The sequence below is a fragment of the Myiozetetes cayanensis genome, unplaced genomic scaffold (assembly GCF_022539395.1).
Source record: "Myiozetetes cayanensis isolate MyiCay16 unplaced genomic scaffold, myiCay2020 scf3, whole genome shotgun sequence".
NCBI classification, from domain to species: domain Eukaryota; kingdom Metazoa; phylum Chordata; class Aves; order Passeriformes; family Tyrannidae; genus Myiozetetes; species Myiozetetes cayanensis.
Window position 1 is genome coordinate 27,282,266 of NW_026087521.1, and position 16,674 is coordinate 27,298,939.

General features: G+C 34.6%; 1 protein-coding gene across 2 annotated transcripts in view; it reads left to right on the forward strand.

Moving 5' to 3' along the window:
- IMMP2L (inner mitochondrial membrane peptidase subunit 2) overlaps positions 1-16,674 on the forward strand; it is a 410,416-nt gene that overhangs the window by 263,410 nt on the left and 130,332 nt on the right. Inside the window, exon 4 of one of the 2 annotated variants that reach the window (XM_050323972.1) lies at positions 6,162-6,227. The exons of the other annotated variant lie outside the window; for it this stretch is intronic. Within the exon in view, the coding sequence (XP_050179929.1) occupies positions 6,162-6,227 (66 nt within the window). The remainder of the gene's footprint in view (positions 1-6,161; positions 6,228-16,674) is intronic. 2 annotated transcript variants of the gene reach the window in all.

Here is a 16,674-nt window from a genome sequence, read left to right on the forward strand (position 1 = left end):
AGGATGGTCTCTTCTAGCATGACAGTTTGCATCCCAGACAAAATACTTTGTATTTTAAGGTATTAACATCTCAATTCTTCATACATTTAAATAAGGCTAGAGGTGGTAGAAGTGAAAAAGAATTTATGTGGTAGGGCATCTGTAGTGATTATCTAGTCCTACCAACCACTCAAGGCAGCTTAAACTCTGAAGCTGGGTCAGGCTGCCCAGAGCCATGCCCAGTTGAGCTCTGAGTACCTCTTTGATTCCCAGCCTCTTAGGGCAATCTGCACCACTGCTTAACCACATGGAGTGTGAATATTTTTCTGGTATCCAACTGGAATTTCCCTTACTGCAACTCATGTTGTTTGCCAACCTTTTGCTGTGTACTTTTCCAAAAATTCTGAATTCCTAATCAGAAATTAGATAGTTTACAATAGCAGTTGAACCCTTTGTCTTATCTCTAATCTGCACGAACCCAATTTCCTTAGTCACTGCTATTACATTACTCTTCTGTTACTATTATTTTGGTGGTCTGTCACTTTTTCCAGTTGTGAATAACTTTCCTGTACTGGTGATCCAAACTGAACACAAATACTAAACCTTTTTACAGGTTACTGGGTACATTTAATGCAGCAATTCTATATCATAGAAATTGACAACAGGAATGACAGGAAAAAAAAAGACTAAAATAAGTCTGAACATAGTTTTTCCTCCACTATTATATTGCATGTTGTATTCCACAATACAGAAATTGTCTCAAGACCTGTCATGCAATTAGTTAGATATTATTTTTATTCTGAGATTCATTATCTGCATAAAGAGATATGGAATTTACATAAAGTTATGGACTGGGGAAAAAAGACAAGTAGATTAAAAAATGTTTTAGTTTAGAAAATATGTCCACATATATTAAGTAAATTTTCATTCCTATAAAACATTTAGAGTCATCTATGTTGGATCTGTTTTATCATAGCTATGGTACTGGGAGGAATGAAAGAATGGATTTTGCTACATGGTTCCTACTGTACAGAGTCTTAGCATCAGCTACTATGCTGGCAACAGGAAGGAAGAGCAATAGGAAATAAGGATGAGATAGCTCCATTGTCTCTCCTTCATCTTCCTCCAAGAATATATTTTTTTAAGTAAAGCCTCCAAAACTGTACTTTGAGGTACCAAATTCTGTAGGTATACTAATGCCATTTATTCTTGGGTCCATTTACTTTTTAGTCACTCTAGCTATTTTCTGGATCCCCAAATATCAAGAAGGAGATAAAGGGTTATACTGAATGGGATAATATCGGTTGTTACTAATGAGGTTCTACAGGGCTCCATCATTGGCCCAGTTCTCTTCAACATCTTCATTAATGACTTGGACACAGAAATTGAAGGAATACTAAGTAATTTTACTGACAACAGTAAATTGGGAGGAGCTTTTGACTACCTGGAGGTCAGAGAGACCTCAACAAATTAGAGAAGTAGGCAATCACCAACTCTATGAAGTTTAAGAAAGGCAATTGCCGGATTCTGCACCTGAGGCTGTGTGTACAGACCAACTAAGATAATCAGTTAGACTGTATTTCACTTTTTTTCTAAAAGCACTCTCTTTAGAAAAGCCTGTAGAAACTGAAGTTAAGCATGATTCTCTGTGGACATGCTGAAAAGAATGTACTTAGAAAACTTAAAAAATGGAAGCAGAGTCAAATGACACATACAAAACTAGAAAGGTTATGAAAATGTAATGTTTGATCAAATATTAGTTAGCTTATGGAGAAATTATTGAAAATTGTTCTAAGTTTTATTCGCTAAAGTAAATAGATCATCCAAGCGGTGGAAAGGGAAAAACATAAATAAATGATTCATTTATTTTGAGGAAGTGATATTGAGGTAATAAGTAAGAAAGGTTGTCAATGCTTCCCTAAAACAGAAAAAAGTGTTAAGATTCAGTTGTTATTCTATCCCTCCCCGAGAAAATACCTCTTCTTATGAGCTCATCAATTATTAGTTTATTTCAGACTGTGTTTTTGGAATACCTCGCTGATAAAAAACAGATGAAGCTATCCAACCAATATTCATCCCAATTAATGTTTTTCCTCCTTGACATATACAGTGTCTAGAGCGCCAAAAAAGGTGGTTGTTGATTTTTTTTTTTAATAAAAAGGAAGTTGAATTCTTTATAGCTCTTCTACTATAGAACATTAGAACAAAATCTGTATGTATAGAGTGAAGGAGTTTCCTATGTGTACTGCTTTTTATCTTTCAGCAATATCTATTGGACAAAGGGAGACCTGCTCTAAAATAGCACATAGGCTGGAGGTTAGAATAATCTATCTTCAAGTACTTGCTGAGAGTGAATAAGGAATTTGAATCTGCTCTAGTCACTGGAGTGATCTATCTGCTCCTCTACTTAACCTTTCTCTTTCAATTCTTTTCGAACAACTAACCAAATGTAAGAGGCTTTTATTCAAATTTAATCCTGTCCTGATGATGTAAACATTTATTTTTCTTTTGGAATTGCTCATTAGTTTTAAATCAAAGCTGTGTGTGGATTAGGATTATAAAGCTGCAAGTCAATACAGAATAAGACAAACATACAGGTTTTTGTGGCAGGTTGCTTATGCTGAGTTGCTAAAACCGCATCTGGAAAACCATAAACAAATACATACCAAATGTCTATTTTTTTTCCCTTGGTAAATTGTTTATCTTAAAACTCTGAATCTCAATTTTGATGTCAAAATTCATGTCTTTGTGCATGTTTCTGGAATTTCTACATCGCACTGTGCATAAACTGAAAGTCTGGAACAAATTAGAAATTGTTGCTAGGGCAGAGTGAATTGTCCCATTGTCAGAAGGTATTTGAAATAGAGAATATTTCAAATAGAGCTCTTTATTCTATTATTTGCAGCCAGCCATCAGGTGATCTGTAGTTGATGTTTAAATAATTGTTTTGACAGGTAAAATCAAAAATATTTATCAGTCTTGGATGATACACAGGCTGTTGCTTTCTTTTTATATCTTACAGTGGGCATTCCCCTGAGGCGCTTGATCAGAGAATACTGTTGTTTAAAGAGAAATTGGTAAAACTGAGTTATCATCAAACTTGATGGCTTGAGGGCCAAATTGCTAGACTTGTTTGTTTTCCACTTTTCTTCATGGAAAAAGGAAAAGAGACTGTAAGTGGAGGAGAATTCAATCTGCATTTAAGAAATGCATTTATGTTCCAGAGATGCACTTCCTAGTGTATTCCTGATGTGCTGCTAAAGGCTACTTGTGCATTAATATTTGCAATGCACTTGAGATTTTTCATAGTAATGACAACTAGTTGTTTCTACTTGTGCTGCTGTCCCTAATTCGTGCCTGGTCAAAAATGATTATATGCAGATGAGAAAATATTTTTACTGAGAAAAATATAAGCTCAAGTTTTTGAGAGGTTCATTTAGAAAATGGTCGATGGTGACTGCACTGTGAAACATCAGATATGGATCTGACTGTTAAATGTATGGATGGTTGGTTTTAATTCATATAGAATCATATTAATGATATACATGTCTTCTGAATGCCATTTTTTGGAGACAAGATATATCTGTTGTGTGTAGGGAGTCTCATCTCTTCCCACACAATATCAATTGAAAGGACCATGACTGAATGTGACCTTTTCTACAAGGACAATGAAAAAATGCAGTGTAACATTTTCTGTGTCCTGTTTTGAATTACTCCTGTTTTCCAAGGTTATTGCTTGTTAACCTCACCCAGATATTAGTGACAGAGAAGTACTAAACAGATACTAGTTACAATTTTTGGACCTTTTTTTCCTCTTTCATTGTTCAATTTGTTCAATGAAATCCCAGTGTTATGCTAAACACTATTCAGGAAGGCATCGATAGCCATCGCTTCAGAACCAGTTCACCTGCGGTTCATACACTGGCTGTTGAACAGAACATCCTGCTCACCTCTTGAAAATCCTGTAGCCACCCTTGGAACAACTACCCATACCTCAAATTTAGAGTGATGTTTTTTCAAGGTCATTAGAACTTTTTGCACAAGAAAGGAAAGTTAAGAGAGGTCCATAACTGCATTACTATACATACATACATATATGTGTACATATATATATATATACATACCAATGAAGTGGAAATGCTAACTTGGGAAGTTTTAAAGAACCTTTGAAAGTAAGGGGTTAAACCAGCACAGAATTTCTAAAGTGCAAACATAAAATTTGTTTTCATTCAATCTTTAAGAAATGTACAGTTCATCACATTCATTATGTATTACCACTTCCATTGCTTAAATTTTACATGAAAATATTACTGCCTGAGCTTAACAAATTAAAAATTAAATCAATTAACAGTAAAGTAACTTTAAAAAAAATAATTTATAACAGCTTGTAGTAAAGGTGTGTTGTCTTTTCTTAGACTGTGCTCTGATTGAGAATAAGGTGTGGTTAATGTTCAAATTAGTGCTTGTTGAATCCTGCTAGGGAGCAGGATCAGAAAGTGCTATGGATACTCCATACATTTAAATCATATGAGTGTCTAAAACTTGACTAATTCTTTCCAAGACTGATGTGTAAAATTTTATAAAAATGCATATTCTCAGCCTGAGAAAGAACATGAAAGACAAGACTGAACTGGAATACACAACTATTCAGGTAAAATTAATGCTAAATAAAATATTACTGTGAATTATGTAGGGATTAGAAAATTCCAGTGATGACTAGGAAATCAAAGTATGGTCTTTATTCATATTCATTGCTTCCTTCTGCTTGGTGAAAATAAGGTTTCCAGGCTTGGTGAACTGTAAAGGGAAACTATTTGATATTTTGAAATTCAAAATTGGGCTTGTCGGATTTTATTTCATTACATTGAAAGATAAATTTATTTCAAATGTATTGGAATGTACACACACAAAAAGCCTAAAGAAACCAAAAAAAAATTTAAAATATTTAGAGTACTTGTTTTGCCTAATATTAAAAAAACCCCAACAACTAAGTCTGAAACTATTTTTCTTTTTAACTTTTGGAACTGGAAGTGAACCTCAAATGCCTTTAGTCATGCAGCAGCATGGGCAAACTTTTCATCCAAACTCATGTCAGCTTTGCTTTTTAGAGAAATGTAATCTTAGTCTGCTATGAGTTAACCAGAGATGAGCTCAAAGATACTGCTGTGTTGTGAGGATGGCATGGCCAATGGTTTTAGCCATGAAAACTGTAATATAAATCTCTGTCAATTGCATGTCTAGCAGACTACTTGGAGTTCAATAAGCAGAACCCAAGCATCAGCAGAAAATCAAAACAGTTTGTTCCTTCAGTGACTTTTCTGTGTACAAGCTGCAAATAAAAAGAATTTTTGTTTTTTATAACATGAAAATGCTCTTCTAAGTTTGCATAGTTCAATAATTAATAGTGAAGAATGCAAAGAGGTAAAGTATGTAGAAAAGAAAGAAAATTTATGGTGCTCATGTGTCTACATAAACCTGTCAAAAATACAGTAAAATAATATTTTTAATAGTTCTATCTATTAATATGCATCCAGGAAGTTGGAGTATTCAGGCTGGACAGGCAGGTTCAGCTTTGCTTTCTCATAATATTATGTAATATACAATCAGAATCAACTCAGTGAAAGATGCTTATGGGAAAATAACTAAGTGAAAATATGGTAATGCTTTAAGAAACTTTGGACAAAGCTTGAACTTTCAGAGAATTTTATGACTGTTTTTTTAAACTTCCACAGTTCCCTAGGCAAGGTTCATCTGAATTAGTGATAGATATTAATATAACACAGAGATAGGGTTTTTTCCCAGTGACTGAATGACATAAACCTTTAAACACAATATGCTGGGAAATTCAGGGTTTAATACATTCATCTATTTACAAAGCTACTCACCTCATAGGTAGTGGGATGTTTTGCTTTTAATGTGGTGGAGTATATTTTTCATGATAAAAGGTATGCTGATTATTGTGGTGTTTGTAAGCAGGTCATTTTTCAGCATCTGCTTTGCAATTATGGTTTGCAATGAAAATTATTACAGTAGCTTCACTTCAGCATGGAACGTAATGATTGATGTTATAACGTGGAATCTCCTAATGACTTTTGTAGTGTCTATTTCTTTGTGGAATTTCTTTTCATTGTCTTAAAACAATGCGAATGTTACTGATGGTATAACCTTATCCCTTGTGTCAGGTCTCCTAGAAATCCTGAACAGAAGATCATTAAACGAGTGATTGCACTTGAAGGAGACATTATCAAGTAAGTATTTTAAGCCTTAATCTCTGAGTCTTTATAGGAAGAGTGCAGCTTTCAATGTATTTTAAATCAGTATCCTAGACAACAAGAACTTTCTAGCATTTTCTTTCTATCCTTAACAAGGATGTCAGCATTGTACCTGTCTTCCTTTTAATAAGAGGAGAAATGATACACAAAACTGCTCACTCTCTCATGAAAGGTACATGGGTGCAAATAATGCTTATTTTTGAGGATATCTCTGCCACAAATCAAGGCTGGTAATTTTACAGTATTTTTCAATACGATTATAGGCCTGTGATTTTCCATTTACAAACTCTAGCTACTGTTTCACACTGAGACGGACAAATAAAGGTAGACTGATGTTATTTATTTATTTATTTATTTATATATTTGTGTCAGGTTTTTTTTTTTTTTTGAATTTACATTTTATATTTATTTTATTCTATTTTATTTTATTTTATTTTTGAGACAAAGATACGTGGATGACTGTCTTTGCTGCAGTATGTAGGAATCTGTAGGGAATATATGGAACTGATTTTATGTAAATTATTCTATCAGGAAAAAAAGCCCACAACATTGTAGCAAGAGTATACTCTAGAATACTTCAGGACTTGGTTTACTCTGACAGATACACCTTTCTACTGGGGCTAGGAGGAAATAAATTACCAGATGTAAATAAAAAGTTTTTGTGAGAACAGTATTATTTTGAAGAAAATGCTTGCTTGAAAAGGTTTCTTTTTCCCAGGTACAGAATAGAGTTGGCATAGAGTTGGGAAGGTAAATCCCTAGTTTCCCATACTAAGCTATGAATGACCCTGGGAGATCTCAGACAATACGGCACACTGTGACTCAATTTGTTTAGATGATGATTCTTACTCTGGTGTAGTGAATACTTAAGAAAGCCTTGACAGCTGCAATTCAAGTCAAGGATTTGAGTTTGGTCTCAGTGAGCCCTAGTTAATAATATGGGCACTGTGAGAATTTGTCTATGGTTTTGGTTTTGTTTTTTGGTTTTTTCTCTTGCAGTCAATATTTTTGTTTTATTGAAAAATTCAGAATGGTCTCAGTTTGAGAAACCAAAATATACTGTTGCCTTTTTGTTGGAGCAAAATATTTTAAATAGCAGGAAATAAGAAGATAATTTGATGTCCAAAAACTATAGACATTTACAGCTACAACTATCATTTAAAGAACTAAAACATAGGAGTAAGCATGTACGCTACTGTGTGATATCTTTTATTAACCTGTGTCCTTAAGAAGGTACTTATTCCTTGGTGCAGTTGATATCAGTGCTGTAATTAATTTAAGTGTAAAGAATGATATGCCTGAATCAGTGTTGCTCATTCATTGCTGTAGCAAAGTCAGAAAGAGATAGCAATAAAGGCAACTTCAAGTGTTACTTTACACTGTTCTATATTATTAACATATTTACATTCATTTTTGAAACAGAATTTGTATTTTGATAAAAAAGGGCATTTAATAACACAAATTGCATCTGTAGGAAATTAACTATGCTGTACATTCAAACTCCTCAAGTCTTTGAACTTTAACTTTTGCCGGTGTTCTTTGCCAAATAGACAAAGGCGTGGGACATAAGGCATGTGAGAGTATATGCAGAATCCTGATGAGCCTGTAGGTTACTGAATTACTCACGGACACAGAAGGCTGTAGGATGATCCTCATTTATTTGTGGTACTACATGTTAGGTGAATTTATTGAAAGAAATACTTATCTCAGTAATCAAGATGTGCATTTTTTAATTTGAACATATGAAAATTGTCCCAGAGCTTTTTGCTATAACTGTATGTCTTGGTTGCAGCTGGGATAGAGTTAATTTTCTTCCTAATAGCTGGTACAGTGCTGTGTTTTGTATAAGAATAATGTTGATAACACAGTGATGTTTTAGTTGTTGCTGAGAAGTGTTTATCCTAAGTCAAGGGCTTTCCGGTTTCCCGTGCTTTGCCAGTGAGGAGGTGCACAACAATCCGTGAAGGAGTGTGGTCAGGATAACTGACTCAAACTGGCCAAAGGGATATTCCATACCATAGATCATACTCAGCATGTAAATTGCAGGAGCTGGCTGGGAGACACTGATGACTGCTTGGAAATTGACAGTGAGCAATTATATTGTACATCACTTGCCTTTCTTGAGTTTTATTCCTTTCTCTCTCTCTCCATTTAATGATGATGATAATAAAAATAATAATTTTATTAATTGTTGTTGTTACTAGTATTATATTTTATTTTGTTTCCATTATTAAACTGTTTATTCTCAACCCATGAGGTTTACCTTTTCTTTCCAATTCTCCCCCATACTGGGGGTGGAAAGGGGCTGGACCGAGCAAGTGGTTGTGTGGCATTTAGTTGCCAGCTGCAGTTAAATCATGATAAACAGGATTGTCATGGGTCAATAAGAACAGTGATAGGCAATATGGTCTGTGATTCTGTAGTTATGTTTTCATAGCTGAGTGAATTATCTTTATTTGATCTATTTGGAGCATGACTAGGGATGTCACAAGATATGTGACAAGAAGGCTATGTTTTTTCATGTTATCAATTAGGGTAAGTTAGAGTTTTCCTATTTGTTAATTACTGAAAGAAATGAAAGATCAAATAGGCAGAGCCATTAATCCATAAGAAAAGTTCCTTATATTTTGACTTCAGTTCAGGTATTATGACTCCATGGTAGTAAAATCCTGTTTTTCAAATTTCTAAAAGCATTTAATAAGATAAACATTGTGACATTTTAAAAATAATAATGACTGACTTCTAGTTTTTGAAAAGGAGTGTAGGTGAAAGATCTATAATAGATCCATTTTCATCTTTTTTTTCTTATTTTTCAGGTAGCCACACATTATGTACTACATAGCACTTTATCTTTTGAAAAATGCTTTGAAGCACTGAAAAAGCTACAAACTCACTGAAATAAAAACTTCAGTTTTCTATTCTTGTTTCCAGCCTAGTTGCTAGTGCAGATGAAGTGAGTTTCGTGGTGTCTTGTATATCCCCAAGCATATACACATGCCACAACCTGTGCCACAAAACTACAACAGATAATTTAATTTGGATAAGCTATTAGAACTTCCTCTTCAGAAGAATTTAATGAATAGTTAGAAAATTACCATTTAGCCCCTGAGAATGAGTCTATAGGTCAGCTCGTATATAGACAGTATTGCAAAATGTAGCTCCCATAGATCAGGATTTATTTTGTCTTCCTTGGATTCACAAGAGAATTAACTTTAAGTGGGAAATCATTACAATGGTTCCTTAAGGCTGTTTAAACGTTAACTCTTCCAAAGGAGGCCTTATTTTAAAAGTCAATATAATCTAATTTGTTAAAAATTAAAAACATTTGGAGTAACTTGAAATTAAACTTAATAAAACTCATTTATCTTAAATGCATTGGTGGAAATTAAAAAATCTATAGTTATCTATCACAGATGAATTATGATATGTTTTCAGTAACAGAAATAAATGAAGCTTTATGTAAAGGAAATCAAAATTGGGATTAAGTGAGTAACATCTGAAATTAAGTCTTTTCAGAACCTTGCTGAACTAATTTGTTTTCCTCCTGTCTGTCACAGTGCACAGGTCTGCAGGTGCTTGGTGTACCAGTTATGTTCTTTCATCTAATTGTTTGCTTCTTAACACTGTATCTGGGTTAAGAATGATTTGTGAGCCTCTAGGAAGACTAACTTTTTAAAAAGTTTGGTCCAGGGATATTTTTAGGCTATTTAGGAGTTAGTATTCTGAACTGAATGGTTCAGCAAAATGCTGTTGCGTTTAAATGTTTCATCTTGCAAAATTGCTCTGAATACGTGAATAAGGATTTCTCAAAGTATGACAATGCAGACATAGATCACACAGACACAATTTCATGTTCACTAGTGCTGTAGAGCAAGTCTTTTTGTTCCCTCCTTTCCCACTGCACATGATAATAGATACCAGAGCTCTGGTAACTACTGTTCTGAGGTATCGGTGGTATGGTAAGGTACTGCTTGCAATGGCTCAAAGTTAGAATAAGAAACATGGAATAGGAATAGGCAAATAGATTATCAGTGAAACACATTAAAAGAGTAGGAATCACAGTTGATGTTGATACAAAGGGTATGTTTATGGTTGTGTCCTATTCTCTTCTTCAGCAAAGTCCACCGTCTTTGGGTTATGAATAAAATAAAATTAAATTTAAAAAAAGTAAAAATCTGTGAGTGGTCAGATCTACATTGACAGGAGTGATAGTGGAATCAACAGAAATGAGAACAGATTGTACTCTACAGAGACACAGCACTATCTGCAGAGATTAAAAATTTTGGAACATTTTTCATTTTAACTGACTAATTGTATTCTTCATATTTTTCTGTCTCTGTACTTTATGTATCTAAAGGATGTAGTTGCAGTCAGATTACCCTAGATGAAAAACTCTTTGTCTTCCAAACTATTTTTATATTGTGTCCATGTGCACAGAATACTCATAGGTATGATGCAGTTTATTTTACACTACTTACTATTAGGTACTGATGGAATTTTTTTAGCCAATTAAAGCTTTATTTTTAGGTTCTGGTTATACTACTCTGTCATGACTGTTTAGAATTGATCATATCCTTGCAAGTCTCCTAAACAGAGTTTTCATTGATTTTGATTCCATTTCCATATGCAGAGTCATTGCCTGAGAGGGCTCAATTTCTGTAAATGCAAATGATGGGAATGTATATTGGTGAAGCATCTTTAACCTAGGCAAACAATCTGATGAATGTAGAATGAAGATTTTCTGTATCCATAATGAATTGCTAAAGTTCTATAGATCTTTAGGTCAAGTAACGATGGTCTGAAAAGCTGGATTTCTGAAATTTGGCATTTTTCGTACTCATTATAAAATACAGAGGTGGGTTTTTTTGCTTTTTTTTGCACAATTCTTTTCCCCAGAAAGTTTTCAGAAGGGCAAATATATGGAGTGCAAAAAGACGTAGTTTTCCAGACTTATTTCTTATTTTTTTCCTTCCATTAGAAAGTGAGTGTTAATATTATAGCTGTATTTATTCATTGCTCCATGAAGTAAGGTCTTCAGTTCTTTAATATCCGTAACACTTTATAGACATATTTTTTTCTTAAGAGTACAGATAGCAGCAGTAAGATTGTTAACAGATTCTGTGTATCCTCAATATAATTTTTCTGATATTTCACTTGGTCTCCTTTGTCAAAATTCACTGAAAGCAGTGGAGTTACAAGTTAGGTTCTCTGTGACCTCTGGAAGTCTTAATATTAAAGAAAAAAATGACGATGTAATAGGATTCTCTGAGATTGTACTTATTTGCAGTGTTAGCTTATAGAAAAAAGAAGCAATGTATCCCATTGCCACTGAAGTAAGGAGGTTTGATTTGGGCAACACTGAGGCAATAAAAGAGAGACCATCAATAACACTAGATTTCACAGAGTTACTGTTCAGACTAAGCCCAGAAGTACTAAAAATTGAGTATGCAATTGCAATTTGCAATATATACTAGGCTACTCTATTAGTGCGCATCTGAGCCAAGACACAAATGACGGCTGCATCTACAGGAGGCAACATTTTTTCTTTTTTTAAATTTAATTAGAGAAGCAACACTTTAAAAATGCAAAAAGCAGCATCTCTTTCAAGATGGCATATCTGTGAACACTGTGCATAACAAGTCTCTGTAGTGTTCAAAGACTGTTTTAATCTGCCAGAGTAATAAACAGTGGGGAAGTTTTTTAAATGCTCTGTAGGTACCTTGGAGTAACATTTCTCATGGCTTTCAATAAATCCCTGTAGTTATGCAGCCCCTGGTTGTTGTGAAGTATAATCTAGTATATTTAGGAAGTGTATCTGCAGGCATTATTGCCAGCATTAGCTGTAGCTCTGTGAACTACCATTCTATCTTGTGCTAATATACGTTATAGAATTAAGAGAAAAGAGACCAACAAGCACTTTATTGAAAACTACAAGGATGGAAAACAGAAATCTGGGAGAGGAGTTGGGAAAAGTACTGTTGAAGTACCATGGCCTCTCCAGGTTGTGCTTCCCCTGGCACCTGGAACATGTACAATAATGAAGTTCTCTGCAGTGCAAATATCCAGCAGAGTTCTGGTCACCAGTTAACTTCTGACTGGCTACCATGTGCTGGACATGTAAGTAGAGACCAATGTAAGAACGGATAATACTACTATTAGGCAGATATTTGTTTTCTACAAAATATTTTATAGTAAGTCGAGGCCTTTTGGTAGGTTTTAAACACAAACATGAACAGGGCTGTGATACAACAAGTGTTGTTTTAGGAAAAGGAAAATACTGTTGTGTCATGGACCACACATAGGCTTCAGTTTTGGAGAGAAGGCAACAATAATATGAAACAAGTACAGCATAGGGCCCCATGCCCTCAAGCTGGACTGGGGCTGCAGCATTTGCCCTGCCAGGAGGAGCTGGGAAAATGGGACTTGTTCAGCCTGAACAAGAGAAAGTTTTGGGGTGACTTAGCAGAAAGCTTACCTACGGGGAGGTTACCACAAAGGTGGAACTGGGCCTAGTGGTGCAATGAGCGTAGAGTTCAAGACCAGATAAAAGAAACTTTTCTCTATGAGGATGGTCAGGCAAAGGGGCTGTTGCCAGAGAAACTGCAGTCTCCATCCTCGGAGGTGTGCAAGACCTAACTGGATAAAGCCCTCAATAACTGATCTCTGTAACGTTGGTTTGGGCAGGAATTCAGACTAGAAACCTCCTGAGGATCCCTGCAACCTGAATTATCCTATGATTTTATGATATCAAATATTAATTTTCAAATGTGTTACTTAACACGTATAAGAAACTTTAAAAAGTGCACATATTTATCTTGTTCAAGAGAGCAACTTTTGTAGACATTTTTCTTTAGAGAAACACATTTGATTTCTGCTTCACTGTAAGTTGATTTTCTGCCAAGACATCAGATGGTTAGAAAAGACTTGCATAGAAGTATAATCATCCCAATGGGAAGCTCAATAGGTTGTCTTTATGAAGATCTTAAAAAAGTGAGCAGCAATTAAATAAAATGTATTAACATTTTAAAATTCCATTGGTTAATAAAATACCTTCATGTGTTTTAATTTTAAAAAATTATTTCCTTTTTACTTTCTAAGCTATGTATACAAATACCATTGCTGGTCTGAAATTTGGCACTGGAATCCATACTTAGGCATCAGAATAAAGGGTGTATTTAGTAAAAATGTTCTTTGTTCTGAACTTCACCTCAGCATTTAGATGGCAGCTTAAGTAGTGTCTGAATATAAGCTGAGCTTCATTTCAACTGGGGTGCTCGTCGACTTGCATTAAAAGCTCACTGTGACAGGAGCAGAGATGGGGTAGGAGGAAGTAAATAGTAATAAATCCATTTTATAGATGAGGAAGTAGGGATGAAAGATGTTGTTGTAGGCTTATGCTTACATAAGAAGCTTGTGGAACAGATATTAACTGAGCTCCCCGGGCTCCTCATCTCAGAAAATGAACAATAAGTTCATGTATATGTCAGCACAGATTTTTCTAGGTGTGCTAGAAGGCAAACAAGGTTCAAAACCTGGAAATTCATGCACTTTCCTCCTGTAAATTGAAACTACAACTTTTATTAGCTTGAGCAGCATTAGGATCAGGGATATTTTTGTGTTTGCAAATTGAAGGAAAACATGCTGAAACAGAAGAATCTAATAATGTAAATAAATCTTACTGGTTATTTCATTTTACAGCAGTGCAGAAGTCCTCTTTCTAGAATACTTGAATATATTTAGGGTGCTGAACTCAGCCAGTGACAAAGTGAAAGTGTTGTGTCCACCTACCAATGAAGAGTAGAAAACTGCCTTGCAAAATAGTCTCAGTATGGGGTTGCTTCCTTATCTGCAGCATTATTCTAGCTTCAGAATCCCAAATAATGACTTTCTGGGGACTGAGAGTTTCTTTTTGGTTTTGTTTCTTTGTTTGTTTGTTTTGTTTTTGCCTGAATTCTTTAGTCTCCTTTAAAGAAAAATTTAAGCAGACATTCTGTTTGTTTCAAATCAACGAATGGTCAGGTAACTGCGAGTGACTCGAGATGGTGGTTTTTAAAAGGTGCCGCTTTTCTTTGGCCCCCTTTCATTTCTACACACACACATTCTTCCCTTCTGCCTTTTATCCCTCACAGCTGGAGATACTGCTTCCTCATGTAATTCATTTAAGTTGATCGTGTGCATGCCACTACTCCAAACTAATGATAAGATTAATTTCCATCTCCACACATGTGTAGGGAAACAACAGCAGCTGCATCACTTTTGATGCTGTACACAAAAAACATAGCTTGCCTCCAGTGTTCTTCCTAAATGCTCATCTTTTCAGTGCTTTCAACTCAACTCCCTTTTGGAACTGCTGAAGGCAGCTTAAGTGAACATCATTTCCTTATCACTGCCATGAGCTGGCAGGGACCACATGTCTGCTTACCAACTCCAGCTGAAGCACAGTAGCTTCTTAAAATGCACCAACACTGCCATTTGTGATCATCTGAACATACTGTCATAGGATCAGAGTCTCAGCTGGTATGAAGACTCTTGGCTATGCTAATGTTAAGAGAAATAGGCCAATTTAGTCTAAATGAAAATGTGGTTATAACATTTTTTGGGGAGATAAGAGCATATATTTTAAAAAAGCATTTCTTTGGGATATGAATTTATGTAATGAATACAAAAAAGTCACCTCTTCAAAATTAATTTTATGCATTTCATATTTTTCCATTGAGTGGAGTAATGAATACACAGTTCTACACAGAATGAACTGATGATGCTTTCTCTCTCTCTTTTTTTTTTTTAACTTAGAAAAATATCATTGTTTGCTATTTGTTTGCTTCCTTTCTTCATTAGATTTACAGCCTGACAGTTTTTAGTGCCAGTGTGTATTTTATAGCACAGTGTGTCAGCTACATGCAATAATTGGCTATGTTTTAATTGAAATTTTTGACACTATTGTGTTTGTTATTATGTAAAAATTACAAATATATGTTGACAGGAATATTAATTGTAAATTGTTCAGTTAAAAAGATTGCCTGTATAGTTTTGTACTGCAAACCTTGAAATGAGGTCCACAGATCTCAAAATGAGGTTCTGAATAGTTCACAACAGCAGAACTAATAAGGTTTTGAAATTGATCACCCCAGTGGTTATGAGATTCAAATGAGAATAGGATGGAAAATTGCTATTATCTTTTTCCATTATTTTAGAACTGACTATTGTTAACATTCTGCTTCTGTGGAGTAAATTGTGTGATGAAACTGTAGTGTATTTTTGGTATAATGGGTAATAAGTCATTAAGTGGGGTCTCCAGCATCTCTGCATAGGTAGGCCAAAAATATTTTCTGCTTTACTGTAGTCTGTTGGCAGTGATTGCACAAATAATTTCTTCTCACTGACCATTATGCCACAAGGGTTTTAATATGAAGCCTAAAAACCCAGCTATGATAAACCGTATGTCATGCATTTCTAGAACTTTGGGTTTATCCCAGATAGCATTTCTAACGACTAGGTTTCTATTTTATATATATAACATAATTAAATTAATATTTAATCATTTACTATAGCCTGAATGGGAGGAAGTGGTAAATGCTGAAAAATATTGTGATAGGATTTGCTATAATTGAAAACTATAGTCACCTAATAGTAGAGGTGGGAGTTGAATAAGTGATGGACCTCTAAAAGACATAGGATAGAATCATGAATGAGGGAATTAATGAACAGATTAAAAATAGGCATGAACCAAAAAGAAAAGGTGACCTTTAATGAATTTCAAGGAACTGACTTACTGATTGGCTAAATTAATCACAGTCTGACTGCTTGTGCAACTTTCTGTGCAAAACCACCAAAATTGCCAACATGCAACACAACGGAAATAGATGGCACATATAATTAATTATAAGTAGCTGTGTTGTGTGTGTATTCAGGAGTATTATGGAATGTGCCTTGTATTTCTGATATAGTATATGTACGTATGATCAAATTTAAAAGAAGGATTTCAGTTTATAGTAATAAAAGTAATTCTACTGTTTCTAAAACTTATGGAGCAGTTAAAACTTTAATTAAACAGGTTTTCAAGAATGGGGAATAGAGACTGAGTTCATTAACCAGACCGATATGCTTTGTAAATGAAGAAGAAAGCTAATTAAGCCAAGCATAGCAGCATAATATTAATTTTTAAAAACACTTCAAGCATATTTGTAGTAAATCTTGCCACAGCTATTGCATATTTCCTAATGAATTATTCTACAGTTTAGATTCAGTGTCTATGCTGCCAACACTCCATAGCCAGGTAAAAAATTGAATCCTTAGGCATTATGCTAATGTTTATTTCAGCACAATTAACTCTTTGAGTCAAATTTATGGAAAGGGCAAAAATGACATAAGGAATCTTTAGGTACCAGGATATTTTTAATTTCAGTAAGTTTTGTTCAACTGA